Source organism: Malaclemys terrapin, chromosome 8 (assembly GCF_027887155.1).
Source record: "Malaclemys terrapin pileata isolate rMalTer1 chromosome 8, rMalTer1.hap1, whole genome shotgun sequence".
Taxonomy (NCBI): Eukaryota; Metazoa; Chordata; order Testudines; family Emydidae; genus Malaclemys; species Malaclemys terrapin.
This window is the reverse complement of record NC_071512.1, coordinates 10,708,907-10,732,258: the sequence shown is the minus strand read 5'-3', so window position 1 is coordinate 10,732,258 and position 23,352 is coordinate 10,708,907. Positions and strand designations below refer to the sequence as shown.

Sequence of the window (23,352 nt, the reverse complement as noted above, 5' to 3'; positions counted from 1 at the left end):
TGTTACAAAGAACACTGTAAAAGACTTTAAAAACTCATCTTCTATTGTATATAAAATATTACGTCAACAAACTGAAGCTCCTGCAGTAAGGGAACAAGCTCATGCAAATTAATGGTATTTATCCTTATCACATGGAATATTTGTGCATTTCATGGCTCACATTGATAACTCATTTAAAATTACTTTCATGTTTTAATATTTAATACATTATCTCACACATCCGTGGCTTTGTAAATTCTTATGCTGTTCTCTGATGGAAACCTCTTCAGCAATGTTCCTGGATGCATGCAAAAGAGTTTGGCTGGCACTTCTACATGCTTGTCCAGTGCAGATTGGCAAGGTGTAGAGCAATGTCTGCCAAGTCTGTATCCCTACTGACCTACTACCAAGGTTGAGCCTGCCAATGACTGTCATCCTTGACATAGAGGATCTTTGTCTGACTAGTTGACACTGATCCACCAATTATGAGGTAGTGTCTCTGAATTCTGGGTCAGTGGATGTCACAAACTGACAAATCCAGAATATTTTGCCATTAACTCACAGTGCAAGGGAAAGAAGTACATTAGCGAATTACTGTTGTCAGTCTTCCCTCTAAATTCTGGGGCTTTTGTAAGGTTGTCACAGCTTTAACACAGTGGAATCTTCTGTATATATTTCCTCTTTTTTTTTTTTTTTTTTTTTTTTTTTTAAGAGAATTTTTCATGGAAGTTTGTAAAAATTTCTCCTTTCTGGAGAATGCATTTTCTCATGGATAGTGTTTAGCATCTTGTACTGTATTTAGGCTCTTTCACATGAACAGCTAAACTTTTGGAAGGGTTCATGCAGCTTCTTAAATGTCTTTATTTTAATGTGTTGTAGGACTTTTGAAAAGTGCTGTCTTGATAGACCTGGAGAAAGAATGTCTTTCGTTTTTCCACAGAACAGGGATAGTATGGGCTGCAGTTGTGTAAATTTTCACCATTCTTCTTTTGGAGAGAGTGCTTTTAGTGATGAGTGCAGTTCATTTGAAATGACCATCTAGTCCTTGGGATCTGTCTGCTAAAACTGCCCACATAGGCATCAGTTTGTGTCCTTGTTTTGGTGACTTCCTCATGTGAATAGTTGTTAATTGCGAGTTGTCTACTTGTATAGACATCTACCATAGTTTACCTAGTTAAAGTGTTAGACATGTATATCATCTAAGAATATACTGATTAGAATGACAAATTTATATTTACCTTCGTTGATAAGCTTCATTTAAAAAAAATCTGTTTCAACTGATGTGGCAGTATGGAAATAAAAAGAACAAGTATTAAATTGAAGAGCAGTATTTGAAATACTTCATAGCTTTTGTTGTTAAATCATTCAGTTGTGGATGTTAAAGCTTGTTGTTCGGTTTTTTTTTAAGATCAAGCTATTTTTCTATTTCTAATATCTATATTTTTACCCCCCCCACCCCCCCACCCCAAATTGCCTTACTTTGGATGTCTGAATAGAAAGAAGCAAGTGACTTTAATGGTAATATGAAATCAATTGTCACCATGGTTTATATGGAAATCCAATTGGCTGAAAGTCAAAACAATTTTTCTAAAAACTGCCCAACTTCCAATTTAGTAGTCTGTAAGTAGTTTATTTTTTAAATTTTAAGGTGATATTGTGTTTGTGAAAAAAGCTGAATTCTTATTCCTGAAGCGGAAACTTGATATTTACAGAACAAGTATGGCACAAGCAGTGGCAATGCAGACTTCCTTTTAACTACCCCATGAAAGTTCATCATTCATTACTTGAAGTGAAACTGATTCAGCGTGGGAATGTAACTTGTTCTCAGGCCAGATACTACAGACCTATATCGGTATAACTACATCGCTCAGGGGTGTGGATTTTTCACACCATATAGGCAGCATTATGTTGAAGGGAGAACTTTTCCTGTCAACATAGCTACCGCCTCTTGGGGAGAAGCTCTCCCTTTGACATAGTAACGTTTTCACTAAAGCACTACAGTGGCACAGCTGCAGCTCTGTATGTGCAGACAAACCTTCAATGACCATTCAAACCTTCATATATGTGGTAGAATTACATGAACAACTATACTACCGTAACCATCACTTCCTAGAAACAAGCAAGGAATTATTTTTCCTGAAGAAAAGACTGTAATGAATCCTGTGACATCGGTGCATAGACAGGGTCTACAGTGTAAACTACCAGTGAATATGAAATGAGTTTGCCAACTCACAAGGGTCCCTAGTGAGCTAAGTGATGCCAGAAAATATATCTGCACAGAGGGCAAATATCAACAGAAGGAAGGGACTCTAAACAAAATCAGGTGCAGTGGAAGAATAGTATAGTTGCCTCATAGTTTCAAAGATCTCGTTAATCAAATTATTTAGTTTCCATCGTAGGAAGAGATGTTATAAAGGGTTCATGTGTTCTAGATCAGTATATATGCAAATGTATGTATATAGTTAATATAAAGAATAAATATGAGCCATAGATCGTTGTGTTCATAAATTTGTGGAACCAATAAAGTTGTTGTGAACTGCAAATGGCTTCTGTAGTACAAGCCTTGTAACCGACATGACAGCGGAGATTCTAACCAAACTTCCAGTTGTGTAGATAATTCTAGTGGGTAGCTTGTTGTTTATATTATGAAACTGAGTCATTAAAAGCCACTTCTTTACTGACAAATACGTTCACTGTTTCAGTTTGGACATGGTGTTCAGGAATCCTTATGTTTCTGTCTCTTGCATTTTTAAAACTAGTAAGTAGACTAATTTATCAGGAAGGTAGTTCTTCTGCTCCTTCATTGTAATCTATTATGCAATTCTTATCTATTTCATTCTTTATCTAACAGTTCAGATGGAAGAATGTAGGGTTTATCTCATATCATTATATACCAGCCACATGTCATCTTTTGTTGATATGATCTGGCATGAGTCTTGTTCAGGTCCTGTTAATCCAGAAGCTTGGTTGCCATGATATTAGGCCAGCGGTGTTTGTAATGAAAGGTGTTGGTAAAATGCTTTTTCACATATAAGTAAGTGTGAGGGGAAGAGAAATGTTTAATTTTGGTGACAGGGCAGTTGTTCAGCTACCAGTCTCATAGTTGTTTCATTCAATAGCTGAAAGACTTACAAATAAAATATTTCCTTGACAAATGAAACTTAATCTGCCATTTCTACTGATAACCAGCTTTGTTTATATTCAGCTGGCCTGATATGGTACTAAGAAGGGGTTCAAACAATGGACTTGTTCACACAGATTGTTTCCTTCCATTTGCTGCAACTATTAGAAAGAACCCTAGATCTATAAATCAAGTCTGCCCCAAAGTCTAGTTTGGATATAGAGATTACTTCCTCTTGTGTTCAGTAACGAAGCACTCACCATGTCACCTACCAGGTTACATTATGTTTTTATACCACGAATAAAGAGCCACGTGCATTACTTGGGCACGTTAAAGTACTTTTGTATAGTTTTAGGCTATCAAAATATTGTGCAAACAACCTGACATTCCAAGTACTTAAGTAGCTGAGTAGGATAGATGTTTGTGAAATGCATTGTGGATTCCCTAGATTTCAAGGGATTTTATTTGGACTGGTCTGTTAAAACCCTTCATGACTGCTTTTTTTATTTGTGAAAAGGAAACTAGACACAACGAACACTCTTTGTTGTTGTCTGAGATGAGCTCTTGGGTAATTTATACCTTTCTGAAAAAGCACCTGAGCCTAAAATTCATTTTTGAACAAATGATCTTATTGCTGGGACTGAACGTTGCGCTGCAGCCACAACTAATCATAACATCTATGTCTTTGCTTAAAAGTATCGGGAACACTGACTTTTGAACGTGGATGTTCCATTGAAGTATTTCAAGCAGCAGTCACTCTGGTACCGCAGAACCTTTATATAAATGGCTTTTGACCCCATATTATCTGCATAAAACACAAGTGAGGGGGTCTAAATTTAGGATATGTATGTAGCTTATAAATGTTAACACCCTTTAAAAACTGCAGCTTTTAGGATAAAAACACATTTCATTTTTTTTAGACAAATAGCTTAAAAGATTATTTTTATGGCACTAATAAAGATCCAAAGAAATAATCAGGATTTTAATCTACCAATAAATACAGCTTTTTTTGCACTCTGTATTTTGTATTAAAATAAGGCTTTAACCTTCATCAATATTGCTCTCTCTAAATGCCATCTTCCCAAGGGCTTATAATGAAAGCAGAATTCACAGTACCATTTAACCTGCTGGAGGTGTTATTGATTTTACACGGCTCTTAAATGAAAAGTGGAGATGAATTTCTCTTAAAGATGACCAGGAAGTTTGATCATGTTGTCAGGTAGCCAAAATTGATTTGTGGTATATGAAGTTGAGTGTTTTATGGTGTACAAATTATATAGTTCTGCTCAGTTAACAGAATCGTCTTAGTTTTAGTTTGTCTATCTAGTTGAATTTCTGAGATCCTCATCTTCTGTGATGTTAAGAGGGCTCTTACAAGCCAATCTAGTACAATAACCACCTATAAATTGACAACCGGTCCTTGAGTCAGTTTTACTACTGTTTAAGACGTTGTTTCAAGTACATGTATTGGGTAAAGTTAGGTGTACTTTAAATTCCTGTATGTAAATGAGTCTTTATTCTGCACTGCATGGTGTTCATGGTTCCCTTCCATCTGAGAGAATAAGGGCATGTCTTCACTAGCAACGTTAACATGGCTGTGTAGTCGCGGCACCAGCGCTGGGGCAAAACCCACCTCTACAAGGGGAATAGCTACCAGCGCTGGTGCACTGTCTACACTGGCACTTTACAGCACTGAAACTTGCAGCGCTTGGGGGTGTGTGTGTGTGTGTGTGTGTGTGTTTTCACACTCCTGAGCGCGAAAGTTGCAGAGTTGTAAGGTGCCAGTGTAGACAAGCCCTTAATACAAGGACACTTGCCACTCAAGGTCTATGAGCCAAATAGTGAAAAAGGAACTTTCTCAATTTAAATCTTTTCCTTTAGATGGTGCATACATCCCAAAATGCTGAACAAAGCATGGATCAGTGTAACTGTCTTAACAGACTCTCTTGGTGCATTCCAATACTGAGAGATGGGAAAAGATAAGACCAGTTTGAAATGGTTTGAACACCACGGTCTCAGACCCAATAGGAGTTTTGTTCCTCTTTGCATAATATTGTGCTATGCAAAGGGAGGAGATGGTCTTTCATTACTCCTATTCTCTTCAGCTGTTTTAAAATATTTAAAATAAAATGCTTTCCTGAATGATATCCTTTAACAATTCATAACAACCTGGCCTTTGTAGGCAAGTTTCTTAGTATGTTATCCTTTGTAGTCTTATCCATTCCCATTTTTCAGGAGAATGGCAATGGTCATTTTTCTCAAAGACACTCAAGAACCCCAAAAGCCTCAACCTTCTGTTGTTAGATCTCAGGAACACAGCACCTTAGTTTTGCAGTCTGATTATTGAGCGCTCAGAGCAGGAAAGCAGACGATATCTACCCCAACATTTTTTCCTAAAATCATGTGTGTTGAAGACAGAAAGGTAATGAAATTCTGTTGACATTTGCTTCCTGCCAATTGATTCTCACTTCACCAAAATTGAGAACACTAAAGCACTTCTAACAGGAAAGCAGCGTTGTGGGTGCTTAGGTTGGTTATTATAAAGGACCTCTTTGCCTTTAATGACATTTTTTTTCTCTTTCTCTAACGTTCATTATGGTTTTAAATGCCATTTGCTTACTGTATCTGTATCAAATGTTTCACAAGGAATATAAAATTGGTAAAATTTCAAATATATATTGCATGTTATGGCACATACCAAATAAAATACTATTGATTGGTACATGTTCTGCACTTCTATTGCATAACACAGGGGACAGCCATATCAGAATGGTTTAGAAGAAAACATCTAGAAATGTCCTAAAATCAGTTAAATGCTAAGGGATCTCTAGGGTATGCATTTGCAGTAATAATTCATAATAAGTGTTTCCTATGGCTGTGCTCTGCCACTTGGTAGTATTTAATGGCTCTTTTTAAAATTTAAAATAATATAAATAGCAAAACTTGTAATTTGTTTTTTTTCTCTCACAGGGCTACATTAAGCTTGTGAAAACATGTCAAAAATAGAACATGTGTTTGGGATTTTTTTGTTTGTTTGTTCCTTTCCCTGATATTCTATGTGGACATATATAGTGATTTTGTCATTTATTTATTAGAGGTGGAGTGAGCAAGGGCTAAGATCTTAAAACTCCTGACAGTTTATTTTGTGGGGTTTTGGTCTGGTTTTACCACTGGGTTGCTTCTTAGCTTTGGGAAAAATGAGCATGATACTTATTTACCTTACGGAGTGAATTAATGTTTATAAGGAAGCTTGGAGGGGGAGCATATTAATAAGAGCTAGCAAATGAGTGATACTCATATCTGGAAAGTAAGTTACTTATGACTGAGCAGCTTTTACTTGTCTTTTACTAAACTTGCATGCTATTTAAGGTGATAAACTCAGTCTGTTCTTTTGGCTAAACTTTGTCCCTTTTCTGTGTTTCCCGTTACTTGTAACGATGCATATAGGTAAAGGCTTTCTGTATGATCGTTCAGGCAGAAAACAAACTTTTCACTGAAATAACATGGCAGCCATTTGTCACATCTCTCTTTTGCCTGGAAACTAATTATGAGTAATTGCTGTTTAAAAAATAGCAGCTGTAATGTAAAGATGGTTATGGAGCACAGAATAAGTGCTTATCAAAACAGTGTAACGTCTATCTTCTTTCTCTTTTCTTTTTTGTTAGTATGGTGTGTATTTAGGAGCAAGTAAGAAGTATTTTTAATAGGGTTTCTACTGATGCTTTTCTCAGTTTTGAATTCCTTATTACTTAGGCATACCTCCCTGAGCTTTCATAGAAACGGATGCTGGGTTGAGAGGTAGGGTATCTAGGATAGTTTTTCTTCCTGTAGAAAGTCTGTCCAAAGTAGTGTTAACCTTTTGTCTTTATCATGGCAAAGTGTGCCTTCCTTTATTTAAAATAAAATAAAATAAAAGCTGAATGTGGTTAGAGTATTGATATTTTGGTTCCGAATTACTTACACTTTTACCCTTGGCTGATATTCAAAATGGTTGCTTGATGTAGGCTTACGTTAATGCTTTAGTTGCAGTCATAAAGTGTAATAACCAGTGCCGTAAACAGTTTTTCTGGTGGCTAAATATTAAATATTAGGAAGGTACCCATCGTTATCGCTAGTTATTTTTAAAGCTGTCTGACAGGATGGGGTCTGAAGTTAAAAAACACCACCAATTATTTTAGGTAATCTAATTTACTTGTATGGGTTGTAAGAAAAGTAACGAAAGTTCTGATGATTAAAGACAGTGGTATGAGAATGGTGACATCTTGAAAGTGAATAATTTTATCTTGTTTAGGACTGAAATACTTAAATGGATTTTTTTTTTCCTCCCGTATGCAGATTCAGTGTTCCAGAGTATGTTAGATGTTCTCATTCACCAGAGTTTATCAAAAGCTGAGAGACAATATTGTTTGGCAGTCTCTGTAGCAAGAAAGGAAGCATCTTTTGTTATTGACATCCTTTCTCTTAGCTCCGCTCTTGCTTTTTACCAGCTGCTCATTGTCTGTACTTGCTTGTGTAGTAATCACAAGGGATTTCAGGAGCTCTTATCAGCTAGTTGCCACAGCACATCATTTCCTCATGTCATCTTTACTCCCTGTTTTAAAAAAAAACAAACACAGATTTACACCAGAATCTGGTGGGTATTAGAGAAAACAAGGGCCATGTGTGAACGCTGTTTCTTTATGACGTTGTGTACAGAACAGTACTGTTCAAATTAACTCCCTCAAACATTTTATGGTAAAGGTCTTACTTCTGGCACTTATTCTGCAGTCTCCACCATTTTAGGAAGAAAATGTATTGCAAAAGCTTGAAAATCCGCTGCTTATAATCCTTATCCCAGCAGCCAGGAGACTGGGGGAAAGTGGCCAAGTGTATCGGTGAGGTGGCCACGGTGATTGACTATGTCTAAAACCATTTTTTATTAGCTATCCTCAGTTATTCTTCCAATCTCCTCATTATTAGTCAGCTACAAACAATGGAATACCCAAGCAGAGTCCAAGAATAGCACCCTGGTAGAAGCTTCAGCATACTCTCCCTTCTCGGCAGTAAGGTGATGTCAGGATAGGGCTCTCCAGAGCAGTGGCTCTCATCCTTTCCAGACTCCTGTACCCCTTTCAGGAGTCTAATTTGTCTTGTGTACCCCCAAGTTTCACCTCACTTAAAAACTACTTGCTTACAAAATCAGACATAAAATGTCATAGAACAGTATTACTGAGAAATCGTTTGTTCTCATTTGACCACATAATTATAAAATAAATCAATTGGAACATAAATATTGTACTTACATTTTGGCATATAGAGCAGTATAAACAAATCATTGGCTGTATAAAATTTTAGTTTGTACTGAGTTCGCTAGTCCTTTTTATGTAGCATGTTGTAAAACTAGGCAAATATCTAGATGAGTTGTACCTTCTGGAAGACCCCTGCATACCCCTGGTTGAGAACCACTGCTCCAGAGTATTGCCCTTGGAACTTGCTGGTTACCGGTATCACTCAATTTGTCTGTATCTATCTTTTGGTGAGTAGAATTAGTTCTTCTATTTGTAGTCTAGTAAACTTTTTAGCTATTAAGCAAATACGTTTTGTATGTGTGTTTTACCTATGCCATATCTACGCTAAACTGTATACTATAAAAAGCTAACTTGGAAAGCTTTGCATTGAAGTCCCATTAAACCAACCAATGTTAGGAAATCCAAAGTTACAGGAGATGGAGAGGAGTCTGAAAGGAGTCCTACAAAATTTTCCTTCCGTTAAAAGAATGGTAGTTGTGATGTGGGACTTCAATGGTTTTTTAAAAATTAGATCTAAAATCAAGGGTGGAAATAATTACTCTTCCTATTTAATACACCTCTACCCTGATATAACGCTGTTCTCGGGAGCCAAAAAATCTTAACACGTTATAGGTGAAACCGCGTTATATTAAACTTGCTTTGATCCGCCGGAGCGTGCAGCTCTTTCCTCCTCCCCCCCCCCCCCCCCCCCCCCCCCCCCGGTAGCACTGCTTTACCGCATTATATCTGAATTCGCATTCTATCGGGTCACGTTATATCGGGGTAGAGGTGTATCTGAATTGTTTTCAGCTCAGCCTTCCTCTTCCCTCCCACCAAAAACCCCCAAACAAAACATAGTGGCTAACTACTTGCTATTTTTTGTTCTTTGTTTTAAACAGGACTAAATTAGAAGAATCGTCCCTTTTGCTTTATAAGTGACATCTATTCAATCAGGAGTTGTCTTCCAAGAAATAATACAGTTGGTCAGTTGCTTCTTGTAGACATTGACATTTATTTATAGAAAGGTTTTCTGAAGACTTGTGTCAAATGACGTCAATGGCCAGTTTGTTCTCTTTTACTAGCCCAGCTGTAAAGCGTTTATTGGGCTGGAAACAAGGAGATGAAGAGGAAAAATGGGCGGAAAAGGCAGTTGATGCTTTGGTAAAAAAGTTGAAAAAGAAAAAGGGTGCTATGGAAGAATTAGAAAAAGCCTTGAGCAGTCCCGGACAACCCAGCAAGTGTGTTACTATTCCTCGTTCTTTAGATGGGAGACTTCAAGTTTCTCACAGAAAAGGCCTGCCCCATGTTATATACTGTCGTGTCTGGCGTTGGCCTGATCTTCAGAGTCATCATGAGTTGAAGCCATTGGATATTTGTGAATTTCCTTTTGGATCTAAACAGAAGGAAGTTTGTATTAATCCTTATCACTACAAAAGGGTGGAGAGCCCAGGTAAGTTTGAGCTTTGCTGTCTATAAAACTGAACAAATTGCCCACGGACAGTGTTGCTTTGCCAGCTAAATTGTTAGGGGCAGGAGTGGGGTGGAGTATAACATTCTGGTTAGAATAGGTGCAGTTTTCCTGGTAAAAACCTTACAGCTGCAGTTTACTGTGTAGCATTTGATCTATGGAAGAGATTTCTAAATCCTGGTCCTGATAGTCAATGACAGAATTGTTATTGACTTTATTGTGACGAGTATTCAGCTCTAAATACAAAAGTAGTCAACGAAAGACTTCATATTCTTTGAGAAATTTAGCTATAAACCTCAGAATTCTTATTAGTAGTCAGTATTTTTTTAATCACTGGGTGTTCTATCAGGCTCAGTGTTCATGAGACAGGAAGAAGAGCTGTGGAGCGACTGTGGTGCTCCCCAGTCAAGTTCTAGACAACAGGTGATTGGGGGAGGGCAGACGAGGAATGATTAGATACAGCCATGTTCCTGGTACAAGGTTCCCAAAGGTAAGCAAGATTAAAGTGGAGAATTTGCACACACAAGTCAGGAATTTGTAAGTTGCTGTTTTTACAACACTATCTCAGAAACGGTGCTTGTAGGAAGGTGTATATTTGAAAGCATCTGTACAGAATCCAAAATAACATGTATCAGATGTGTACTTGGATTGCTAATGTTGTTGTAGAAACATTGACTTTTGAATTTCCTTACTTGAGTTTAGAGTTCAATGTATTAATGTAGCTTTTTGCACTTAATTGTATGTTAGGAGGACACTAATCCTTTAAAATCATTAGTACTTTCCACTTGGTATCCACGCTCTGTACAAAAGGCTCACTAAATTGGTAACCAATAACTTTTGTGTTGTGAAGTATAAATTAAGTTTGGCAGGAAAAAGAGCAGAAGTGTAAAGTAGTTTTACAAAGTATATATTTTTAAAAAATCCACAAATTGTAAGAAGCACTTAAATCTTATAACCCCCTCTTCTTGCTTCTCCTCAGCTGGTAATGGGATATTTTTTTTTATTTTTTTTTATTTTTTTGTAATTAGTGAATAGTTAGTGCATTATTTTATGCTGTTTTGTTTTAGCTATATTTTTAACAATTTTGTTTTGTCTGATTTGTTTTTTTGTTTTTGTTTTGTTTTTTTTAGTTCTACCTCCAGTGTTAGTGCCTAGACATAGTGAATTCAATCCACAGCACAGCCTTCTAGTTCAGTTCAGGAACCTAAGCCACAATGAACCGCACATGCCACAAAATGCTACGTTTCCAGATTCTTTCCAACAACCCAACAGCACTCCGTTTTCCATTTCACCAAACAGCCCCTACCCACCTTCTCCAGTGAGCAGCACTTACCCGAGTTCCCCTGCCAGTTCTGGACCATCTAGTCCATTTCAGCTACCAGGTGAGAACAGTCTGTATGCAAACTCTGCTGAGAAATTAAAACATGCTTGTATAGTAATACCAAAAGCTATTGTAATTCCCTGTAGCCTCTGTTTGTTTCTGGTATCAATTGATATTGGCTTAATATCAACCAATTCTGATTCTCTGTTAATCATTCATTACTACTTTTCTTTTTCCTTGATATGTGTCAGAGCTCTTGTGAATTATTTGTTATAGTTTTTATTTTTCAAATACCATCTGACGTGTGGCTAGGATATGGAAAAATGGGATTACTAAATGAATTCCGTGTTTTTTAAATATGAGGTGCAAAGCAGAGAGGAAATATCTTAATATGTAACAGTCCTCTTTTAAAACAAGGAATTTGACATGAACAAATTCTGAATTCACAGAGGGCATAGCTTATGTTAAATATCATCCAGTAGTACGGAATGGCAGTTTCTTATAAGACCTCAAATACTGCTGTTGTGCTGAAGAGTATTGACTTGGGACTCTTAATAAATACATGCATCTAACTAAGAATGTGTATATATACTCATCACTCTAATAACCAAGCACCTGACAAAATTTAAGTGTGGCCTAGCTGAGTGAGCAAAGCAAGGCCTTATGCTCCACTTGATGGCATTTGTCAGTCTTCATTTATAGTTTTAACTTGTGTGTTTTTTCCTTATTTGAAGCTGATACTCCACCTCCTGCATATATGCCTCCTGAAGATCAGATGGGGCAGGATAATTCACAGTCTATGGACACAAGCAACACTATGATTTCTCAAATTATGCCAAATATATCCAGCAGAGGTAAGATAGTATGGTGTATAATTAATTTTTGGCTGGCTTATTTAATGCTGAGATCCAGATTCAGTGGTGACTTAATTGGAGTAATTTATCTGGTGTTAAGTAGATATAACTTGCAAATGAAAATGGAAGAAGTCCAGGGTTGTACCAGGAGGAGCAGCCACCAGGAAGAGAATGCAAGATGAAACAACCCCAATCTAGTTCATTTTTACACCGTTTTGTTGGTTGGCTTGTTTTTAAACCAGTTAAGAAGAAAACCACAAAATCTCTTTTTTGAATTGAGCTTGTTTTAATAATTAGGGGCCTGATTTTTTTATTTATTTATTTCCCCCCCCCAGGAGGGTCTGAACAATATCTTTTACTTTTGATTGCACGTGGAGTTTTGCTTGCTCAGCATCCCTGAATATCAGGCCTCAAAATGTCAATTATAAACAAGTTTATACAGAAAATCTTTCTCTTCTTGTTTGTTTATTTGGCAGCACTTGTATAATTTTTCCCTTTGTTTGAATGAATCTTTCACATAAGCCTCAGGAAGAGGGAAAGGCACCAAAATAAGAAAATGATCGTGAAACAAAACTTTCAGAGTAACTCAGGGCAGGTGTAGTACCTGTAGGTGTTCTTACTCACCTTTTTTTAAACTGACTAGATTTCAACAAATTGGTAGTGGCCTTTTTAACCATATCATACTGCCTTTCAAGTCTGAGCACAAGATACAGGTGTGAGATTGCAGGAGCAATTTTTTCCTGCTAACTAGTGGGGTAACTAGTGGTGTTCCCCAAGGGTCAGTCCTAAGACCAATCCGATTCAACTTATTCATAAATGATCTGGAGAAAGGGGTAAAAAGTGAGGAGGCAAAGTTTGCAGATGATACTAAACTGCTCAAGATAGTTAAGACCAAAGCAGATTGTGAAGAACTTCAAAAAGATCTCACAAAACTAAGTGATTGGGCAACAAAATGGCAAATGAAATTTAATGTGGCTAAATGTAAAGTAATGCACACTGGAAAAAAATAACCCAAACTATACATACAATTTAGCTACAACAAATCAGGAAAAAGATCTTGGAGTCATCGTGGATAATTCTCTGAAGATGTCCACGCAGTGTGCAGAGGCGGTCAAAAAAGCAAACAGGATGTTAGGAATCATTAAAAAGGGATAGAGAATAAGACGGAGAATATATTATTGCCCTTATATAAATCAGTGGTACGCCCACATCTTGAATACTGTGTACAGATGTGGTCTCATCTCAAAAAAGATATACTGGCACTAGAATGGGTTCAGAGAAGGGCAACTAAAATGATTAGGGGTTTGGAGAGGGTCCCATATGAGGAGTGATTAAAGAGGCTAGGACTTCTCTTTTCCAAGCTGAAGAGACTAAGGGGGGATATGATAGAGGTATATAAAATTGAGTGATGTGGAGAAAGTGGATAAGGAAAAGTTATTTACTTATTCCCATAATACAAGAACTAGGCGTCACCAAATGAAATTAATAGGCAGCAGGTTTAAAACAAATAAAAGGAAGTTCTTCACACAGCACACAGTCAACTTGTGGAACTCCTTACCTGAGGAGGTTGTAAAGGCTAGGACTATATCAGCGTTTAAAAGAGAACTGGATACATTCATGGAGGTTAAGTCCATTAATATCTACTATTAGCCACGAAGGGTTAGGAATGGTGTCCCTAGACTCTGTTTGTTTGTCAGAGGGTGGAGATGGATGGCAGGAGAGAGATCACTTGATCATTACCTGTTAGGTTCACTCCCTCTGGGGCACCTGGCATTGGCCGCTATCGGTAGACAGGATACTGGGCTAGATGGACCTTTGATCTGACCCAGTACGGCCATTCTTATGCTATGTGAAAGGAATTGTTAAATGTTTCTAAATTGAAATACATATTGACTTATTTTAATTTCATTTTATTATAGATGTTCAACCTGTTGCTTATGAAGAGCCCAAGCACTGGTGTTCAATTGTGTACTATGAATTAAACAATCGCGTTGGAGAGGCTTTTCACGCATCTTCCACCAGTGTCTTAGTGGATGGATTTACAGATCCTTCTAACAATAAAAATAGGTTCTGCTTAGGTTTGCTGTCCAATGTTAATCGCAACTCAACTATTGAGAACACTAGGCGACATATTGGAAAAGGTAATTCATAAGTGTACTTTATGCCTTGTCAGGGTTCCTTCCCCACTCTGAACTCTGGGGTACAGATGTGGGGACCCGCATGAAAGACCCCCTAAGCTTATTTTTACCAGCTTAGGTTAAAACTTTTCCAAGGCACAAGTTCCACCTTGTCCTTGATCGCTGCCATCACCAAGTGATTTAAACAAAATTCAGGGACCCCTACCTCCCCCAAAATATCCCCCCCCAAGCTCCTACACCCCCTTTCCTGGGGAGGCTTGAGAATAATATCCTAACCAATTGCTTACAAAGGGAGCACAGATCAACACCCCTGGGTCTTTAGGACACTGAAAAACAATCAGGTTCTTAAAAGAAGTTTATTTAAAAAAAAAATAAAAGAATCACCTCTGTAAAATCAGGATGGGAGATAACTTTACAGGGTAACAAAAAGATTCCAAACACAGAGGATTTCCCCTCTAGGCAAAACTTTAAAGTTACAAAAACAGGGATAAACCTCCGTCTTAGCACAGGGAAAATTCACAAGCTAAAACAAAAGAAAATCTAACGCATTTCTTTGCTATTACCTACTATTTCTGCAATACTAGATGCTTAGTCCAGATATGGCTTAGAGAGATATATATGTCCTGCCCTGGTTTCTTTGGTGACTCTGAGAGAACAAAACAAAGACACTTTCAAATCTGTGGGGGAAGATTCTTTTTTGTGTCTTCTCCCCTTATTGGTCCCTTTGTTCAGGTGCCAACCAGGTTATCTGAGCTTCTTAACCCTCTACAGATAAAAGAGGAATTAACCCGTTACAGGATAAAGAGGAATTTTATGCTACCCTTAGCTGTATGGTTATGACATGCCTCTTTTATGATTAAAAGCAATAAGTTGACAAGCAAAGACTTCATTGAAAACAGGCATATTGCAATGTGCAAAAATTGAAATTGTATATGGTGGTTGCAGTGGCACATAATAAGCCTGGAGAAAAGGTTTATTTAAACAAATTGTGATTTATACGTATTTGTATATATGTGATACACATTGAAGAATGCTGATCACAGAATCCATCCAACTAATCTAAATGATGTACAATATAAAACTCCCCTTCTAGAGTAGGTAGAATAGTTAGCAAACAAGCCTGCTGTGACTGTACTGTATTCAGTGCCAGCACTTCAACAGAATTGTAGGTCCTGGGAGTATCTGTCAAGTGTTCTCTCTCTCTCACACTCACACTCACACTCACACACACACACACACACAATTTTAGATTTGTTCCTCGGAAAAAGTGCTTGCTGCTGCTTAATATTTGAGAGTTTTGTTCTCAGTTCACACAGGATATTTGAGTGCTGTCTAGTATGTTTAAATATCCTGCATAGGTTGAAAGCAAAACTAAAATAAGGCTATAAGTATCTGTTTTGTCAGAGTGAATCCAAGATGGGTGAGGGATGTGGGTAGTCCTGGATTTGACAGATCTTGCAGTTTGCCCCTGGGTCTGCCACACTTTTCAGCTGATAGCACTATATGGACACACAATTTTCACACAGATGAAGCCTGCTCGATCTCTTAAAGTATTTTAGTGAATTTTTAAAATGTCCCTTCATGTGCCTTTCCTTATTCATGTCTTGAGAAGAGAACACTTTTCTTATTGCCCTGCTTTATAAAGATCATTTTAGTACTTAAAATTGTTTAGATTATTCTCAAAATTGCATTACATTGGTCAAACTGAAACAGTTGCATAGTGCCTTAGAAAGCCTATGGTACTATAACAAGAACTATAACCTTTTTCTTTTGGGCTACTTCTGATGTGGACTACTGGAACCATCAATAGATTAGAAATGGAGACAGTATTACAGAGCTGTGCTAATTGTGTTACTCCTGAGGGCATTCTGTACCAAAACATTTAAAAATTCTGCAAGTTTTATTTGTCAAATGAATGTGGAGATTCCAGCATGGCATTGGGGAGCATAGGCCACTGGATGCAACAGAAGTGGGACTCTGAAGCGGTGGTCCAGATGAAGGTTTGGGGGTCTGGGTGGGCACAGAATTCCCCCAGGACGACTGGGTTGAGAGGCTTGCATAAGTTAAAACTTAAAGTTAAAATCTGTAATCTTAATAATGTAATTTTAACTCCAGGATAAGTGTAGAGTCACTGCTCCTGGGACAGTTGAATTTTCTAGGATTATTTCTGTTAACTTCACAAGGGAATACAGATACATTTCTGCTTATGAAATTTACCCTGAATGTCTCCCCTTTCTTGGCCTCACTATAACAAAACAGCCACCAAAAAATGCCAAACTTCTCACATTTTTGTAAAAGCACTGCAGCTCAGCCATGGGTCGCTTTTGAAATTTCAGAATTAAATAGCTTACAAGTTACTTCTTCATCTTGAGTTTTATTTTCCCCCGGGAAAAGCAGACATTTCTGTCACAACCTGCTATGTACCTCTGTTCTCCAATTCAGCTCCTCAGAAATCCCCAACCAATGCCTGACCCTGGGAAGGCCAACTGAGTATTGGGGCAAGAAAGAAGCAGAATAGAACAGAATTACATGGGAGAGAGGCCTGACCCCAAATCCACTGTGAGCCACTTGCAGTTGATCGACTGACAAAGCCATCTGCTTCGAAGTTCCTTTCCCCAAACTTCATCCCACCCCAGACTCCCAGTGGATGTGATGACTTCACCAATAGCCGTCAGTCTGAAAGATCAGTTCAGGTCTTCCCTTATTATATGCAGTGTTGTAGCTGTGTCGGTCTCAGGATACTAGAGAGACAAGATGGGTGAGGTAATATCTTTTATTGGACCAACTTCTGTTGGTGAGAGAGACTAGCTTTTGGGCTTATGGAGCTGCTCTTCAGGTCAGAGAAAGTTACTCAGAGTGTCACAGCTCAATACAAGATGGAACAGATAGTTTAGCAAAAGCAGTTCACATATTTCAAGGGGCCTTTGAGGATGAGGACTAATAGATCAGATACAGAGTGATTGCTTTGTGAAAAATATTCACCCACAGGTTGTATGGTGTTTTTGTCTTTTATCATTTTCCTATGTGAGTTCATTTGAGAGTGTAGTGATTGTTTATCTGGTTTCATTCACACAGTTGCTATTGGGCCATTTAATACAGAAGTACAGCACATATTATGATAGGCATGTGTAGGACCCATGGATCTTGAAAGGTGGGTTTGTGTGTAAAGGGGGGTTGGGGGGTGATGATCGTTGTAGCAGTGGAGATGCATCTGTTCTGGGAGGATCTAGCGCTGCTTTGAGCTGGACACTGGGCATTCTGCCCTATAATTGATAAGAGAAGGCCATCTAGTGGCTGATATAAAATGAAGTAGTTTGAGATGAAAGTGTTTTGAACTGCTTGTGTGCATGTGACTGGAAAAATATCTTTTCAGGGAAGTTCTTCAAATGGAAGGCTGACTAAATTGTCTCAGAGCTCAAGGGAGTTACTTGCAGTAATACAGCTTGAAACAATTTTTTAATCTGTTTTTTTTTTTTTTTTTCCTTTTTGTTTTTAAGGAGTTCATCTCTACTATGTCGGTGGGGAAGTCTATGCTGAGTGCTTAAGTGACAGCAGCATATTTGTACAGAGCAGGAACTGCAACTACCATCATGGCTTTCACCCTACAACTGTGTGCAAGATTCCCAGTGGCTGCAGCCTTAAAATTTTTAACAATCAGGAGTTTGCTCAGCTTTTAGCTCAGTCTGTCAATCATGGATTTGAGGCAGTGTATGAGCTCACCAAAATGTGCACCATTCGAATGAGTTTTGTAAAGGTAAATACATTCTTTATCTAAGCATTTAAATTTACTGTGGAATGAGAGAGGTTGAAGCAAAGTATTCAGATTGGCATTGATACTATACTGCAGAAAGTTATTTGCAATGCAACATGATTTTTACATTTTAATCTGACACCTTGTATTGGAGTATCATTTACTGTTTTAGGTATGATACATGCCAGGTAAGTGTATTGACCATAGTAGTTTAGTAGGTCCCTACTCCATCTGGTCCAGTTAAATCAGGGGTCTCAAACTCAATTTACCTTAGGGCCAGTGCTGGTCCTCAAATCCTCCCAGCAGGCCAATAATGTCACTGAAGATGGTGTTCAGAAAAGCAAATGTTTATATTGTATTTTTTATTTCGAATTTCTTAGACATAATAAAACTGTCATACAACTTTATACAATTCTTTGCCTGCCAGAGAGTTTTTAGTGTTCGCCAGACACCTGGCAGTGCTTCAGTTCTGTAAGTTTGTTGATGTTTGGCTGCAGTGACTGAGCAGTTGAAACCTTCAGGATTGCAGCCAGGTGTGCATCAGATAGTTGTGTTCAGTATTTTGACTTGTTTATATTAATTGTGGAAAAAAGTGACACTGCTTCCAGGGCTGACTCTGCCCGGTAACTAATGATGCTGCCTCCGTGGCTGACTCTGCCCGGGGACTAGTGATGGTATCTCTGTCCCTCTCCCCAGCCAATGAGAGCTGCGGGGGGCGGCACCTGCAGCAGACTTTGCCAGCAGCGTGGCAACATGTGTCTCCTGCGTAGGCTGCAGTGGGGTGGTTCTCGGGCCGTAGATTGCCCACGGGACGGGACTTTGAGACCCTTGAGTTAAATGCTTCCTTTCTCAGATCCAAAGCATGCTATAACTCTTGTAAACTTCCATTTCTAAAGGAGACTTGTAATGTGCACTCGCACTTCAGTTTGAATGATGGGGCAAGAATAAAGTGACCCTCTGGACCACTAACATGGCTGTGATCCATATGGTAAAACTGAACGAATAACATGTATAACAGTTTGACTTCTCCTTGTGCCTTCCTCAATTCCTGCTCCCCCAAAAAGTTTGAGTTCTTAGACAAATTAATTTAATCAACCTCTTGGGCCTTCAGTATACTTTTTTTTTGTAGAATGAAGGGAGACTTATTTTTTAAATGCAGCCAAATTGTATTCTCAGTGTGCCTTTTAAAAAATAAACAAAAAAGGAATTCTGCAATATGTGTAGTTTTCAAAAAACCTGGTTTTCTATTAGTAAATGGTCTGACTCTTACTTTTACTGTAGTAAAAGAGGTGAATTGTGCCACTAAGCTCTTCTGTATCTGGTCTTTAAAAGGATGCTCAATATTGGGTATTCAAGGTTGAAACAAAATGTATATTGAACATTTGTATAGCCCCATAGTAGTGCAGAAATAGAATAAGATACAGATGTGTTCTCAGTCTGCACAGTTAAAGAAAGGAAGTGTGTGTAGAGATCACTGTAAGGTGGTCAGTGGAGGAAGGATTTTTGAAAAGTGGGTTTTCTAGGAGGGAGAGGGTGTTTGATGGGTAATTAATTAATAAACACAGTTAACTTAATACATTTGTAAAATAATTTATTTTGTTAAAGTCCCATGGAGCAGTGATAATCTGAGGTTTTATTGCTTGTGGAGGCCACTCTTCCAACCTGTCTGTGTAGTTCTTGCACAATAATCCTGTGGAGCATGTGGGGTGTTCTTGTACTCACAAAGAACTGACTTTGAAAATACAGTTGGTGTTAATCATAGTAAAAAAGCATCTGTTTTTTCTGATATTCTGAAGTAAAAGGCATGGGTCTAATTTACTCCTGGAATTTTCTTTACAAAGAACTCTTCTGAGACTCTAGTGTTAATTCAGTGGTCCTTTCTGGCCTTAAAAATCTATGATCACCTAGTCTGACCAGCTGCGTAGCACAAGCCATAGGAATTAATACAAGCTTTGAGTCCAATAACTTGTGGAATTGCAGCCTCTATCACTTGGAATCCATCAATGATTGATTTTATACAATATTAGTGTTAGCACTTCTTTCTGTTATGTACTTGTTTTATGGTAATCCTAGGGGCCTTAAATTAGATTGGAACCCTATCATGTTGTGTACTCTACAAACTCCTACTGAGACTGTCTTTTTCCCGAAGAGCTTAAACAAAGCAGACAGAAGTTAGGAGAAAGGAAGTATCATACAAATTTTATAAATGGAGAAATGAGACACAAGGGTTAATCTTGGCCAAGGTTACACAAGAAGTCTGTTAGAGACAGGACCAGAACCCAGAGCTCCTGAGTCCATAGTCCAGTGACAACCTCAACACCGTCCTTCCTCTTCTTCTTCCTTTTTTTTTTTCCTCCTCTACCCCTCCCCCCTTCCCCTTTAGATTACAATTGTTCTTGCTTATTTGGGGGCCTCTAATAGGCTGTAGGACATTTAAAGCTAACTTTGTATTTCCTGTTGCTAAAATTAGTTTGGATTAAGAGCATACACTCATAACGTCAAAGGTATAACATTTTGTTCATTTTTATAGGGTTGGGGAGCGGAATATCACCGGCAAGATGTCACAAGCACCCCATGCTGGATAGAAATTCATCTTCATGGGCCCCTTCAGTGGCTGGATAAAGTACTTACACAAATGGGCTCACCACTTAATCCCATCTCTTCAGTTTCATAGTGCTTCAGTATTACCTTCAACTCTACCTTTAGTGAACTTATTTTAATTCTTCCAGTGTGGATACTGTGAGCTAGATGGAGAACAGATATGGTTTAACTTTTTACCCCCTTTGTGACCAATTCCATTACATATTGTTGATTTATTTTTACATTTCAAATTGCTCTTGTGATACTAAAGTGACAATTGAGCCCTATTGGGGAAAGTGGGGTGCGAAGTCTCTTGAAAAATTTGCAACACTTTTCCCCCTCTTCATATGAAACTTAAACAGGTATATGTCTAACTGGAACATATTTTCTTCACTGTCACATAGGGACAAGAATTTTGAAGACAGATTTTAGGAGTAAATACATATCATAGATTTTTAGTGTTAATAGAACTGTACATGTGTGGCTCCAGATTTCAATCATTATTTTATATGTAGCTGCGTAACATCTTATGGAAGACTTCTGTCGTAAACAAAGCCTTTATTACAGCAAAGTTTGCCTCAATTTGAACAATGTGATTTAAGTGTACACCTCTTGAAATACTTTTTTTTTTTTTTTTTTTTTTTAACAGATATGGATGGTGTAAAAACATTTGCATTAACTTTTGGAAAGTGCAGTCACAAACACACTATATGCATTGCAGAATATAAATTGGCCTTGTCCCATTCCAGTTTTATAACATTGCTTTTAACAACCATTTAAAGAGTAATTGATACAAGGTAAACTTTTGGCACTGCTGTGGACTAGTCAGTTCTTGTTTTTGCCCTGATATACACCCATGCTGTTTTGGATGTAATTGCCAACACCTGGCTTTTTAGGTACCCTTTTGTATTTTAGCATACACATCACTTTTTATAAATGGCAGTACTTACATTGCAAAGGAGCTAAGTTCTCTAGCTGTCTGTTTTACCTATCCAGAATTGGCATGTTTTAGGCCTCTTAAATCATTTAGCAGTTATGCACTATTAGTGATGACCCTATACTTCACTTCCAATACAGATTTGATTAATCTCTCTCTTTCTCATACTGTTTGAAGACTGAATGGCTTAGCAAATTGGTAATTGAGTGCAGAGCCTTTTTATTTCTACATCAAATGCAGATGTGGTAGATAATTATCAAAAATCGTTACTGTAAAGACTTGCGTCCTGTGTGAAATGGTGCTCTTTATCCCAATCCTGATGAATGAGTTTCTTCTTGTATAGTCTAGGCCTACAGTTGACATTCTTAGCAGAGAAGCTAACGATTGAATGCAGATAGAGATTAAGTTGCCCTTTCTCCCACATAGGAAATCCTTCAGGGTCCGGGTTGAAGCACACTGGTGTATGGCTGTGAGAAGGCTTGTACTGCAGCTGCCTGCTGTATTTGTTGTCACTAATTGGAGGACTTTGATGCCCAGTCTGTCAATACAAACACTAAATAAAAAAGGGGGAATCTATGGGTAATTCCTTTTCCTAAGAAAATGAGGGAAAGAAATGTATTGTGGAGAATACTAGGTGCAGTGAATTATGGCCTGTCTCCTGTAATTCTAAAGTTTTTTCTGTGCAGAGCGCAAGGCCCGTTATGTATAATAACTATTCACCTTCCCCTTTCCCTATCGCAAACTCATGTTATTTACCCACCCAGATAAAATGTTTGGGGGAGAGGCTGAAAACTCTAAAACTCAAGTACTTATTAAAGGATGCTTTGTAGTTAGCTACTGCAGTCCCACGGTTTTGATCACTTAAGTTCTTCTTGTGTCCTTTTATTGAATGACAGAGTTTGTGCTTACATGTGGTAATCCCTGTATCACCTAGTACATAAGTAAATAATCTTTTTAAAGGAACAAAATTGTTTACATATCATGATAAATTCTGTTTCTTATAAAATGCCTTAAAGGAATAAAGCTAAACTGATAAACGTTCACAGATCTATAATGCTGTCTTGTACAGGAATAAGTATTTGTACTTGATCTTAAACACTTTCTCCAGCTTTTTAAAAATAAAACATTTTCAGGAAAAAGGAGAGTAACATTACTTTGTCACTTATCTTCTGAACCACTGTTTATTCCTTTGAACTACAGCCAACAATGGCTTTATTGAAAGAGCTACAAATTCAGCTGTTGCCCACAAGATCAGGCCTTCCATAGTCAAAATGAACATTTTCCTACACCCATATTTGAGTTCTCGTCATAAGTTTGTGAATCTGCATATATTTGACACTATGGTATATTTTCTAGAATAACTTTTATGATTAATGGTTTGACACGTCAGATTAAGAGTACAATCTCCGTTGCAGGGCCTCTACTAAAATTAAAAGATTTCACTGCATCCAAGCTTGACTTTTTTTTTTAATTGACTTCATCTATACTCATGTAAATGCCTAGCTAAAGCTAAGTAAATGATTCAGGAATGGGTGCGTGGGTGTGCACGAGCCAGAACTAGTGCTTAATATGGGCAGGCTGGCTACATGTGCATCAATACTGTAATCCTAGCAATACAGTAGAACCTCAGAGTTACGAGGTGACCGGTCCACCAGACACCTCATTTGGAACTGGAAGTAAGCAATCAGGCAGCAGCAGAGACGCACCAAAAAAAGCAAATACAGTATAGTACATTGCGTTAAACGTAAACTACAGGTTTGACCTTTCTAGTCCGGCACCCTCGGGACCTGACTAGTGCCGAACCAGAGAATTTGCTGAACCATGGGAAGTCAATGCAGAGTGCCAGCGGGTCTCCATAGGTGCGGGAAGTAGGAGGAGTGCAGGGGATGCTACAGCACCTCCAGGCTTTGCGCCCAGTGTGGGGCCCCCCTACGTG

The 23,352-nt window shown here is 38.1% G+C and overlaps 1 protein-coding gene across 2 annotated transcripts in view; it reads left to right on the top strand.

The window, feature by feature from the left end:
* Positions 1-22,558, top strand: part of SMAD5 (SMAD family member 5) — a 42,071-nt gene extending 19,513 nt beyond the window's left edge. For both annotated transcript variants that reach the window (XM_054037773.1, XM_054037771.1), the window contains exons 2-7: positions 9,267-9,817; positions 10,966-11,217; positions 11,891-12,010; positions 13,930-14,151; positions 17,646-17,902; positions 20,430-22,558. In XM_054037773.1, the coding sequence (XP_053893748.1) occupies positions 9,415-9,817; positions 10,966-11,217; positions 11,891-12,010; positions 13,930-14,151; positions 17,646-17,902; positions 20,430-20,573 (1,398 nt within the window). In that variant the 5' untranslated portion in view covers positions 9,267-9,414 and the 3' untranslated portion in view covers positions 20,574-22,558. The remainder of the gene's footprint in view (positions 1-9,266; positions 9,818-10,965; positions 11,218-11,890; positions 12,011-13,929; positions 14,152-17,645; positions 17,903-20,429) is intronic.
* The last annotated feature ends 794 nt before the right edge of the window (positions 22,559-23,352 follow it).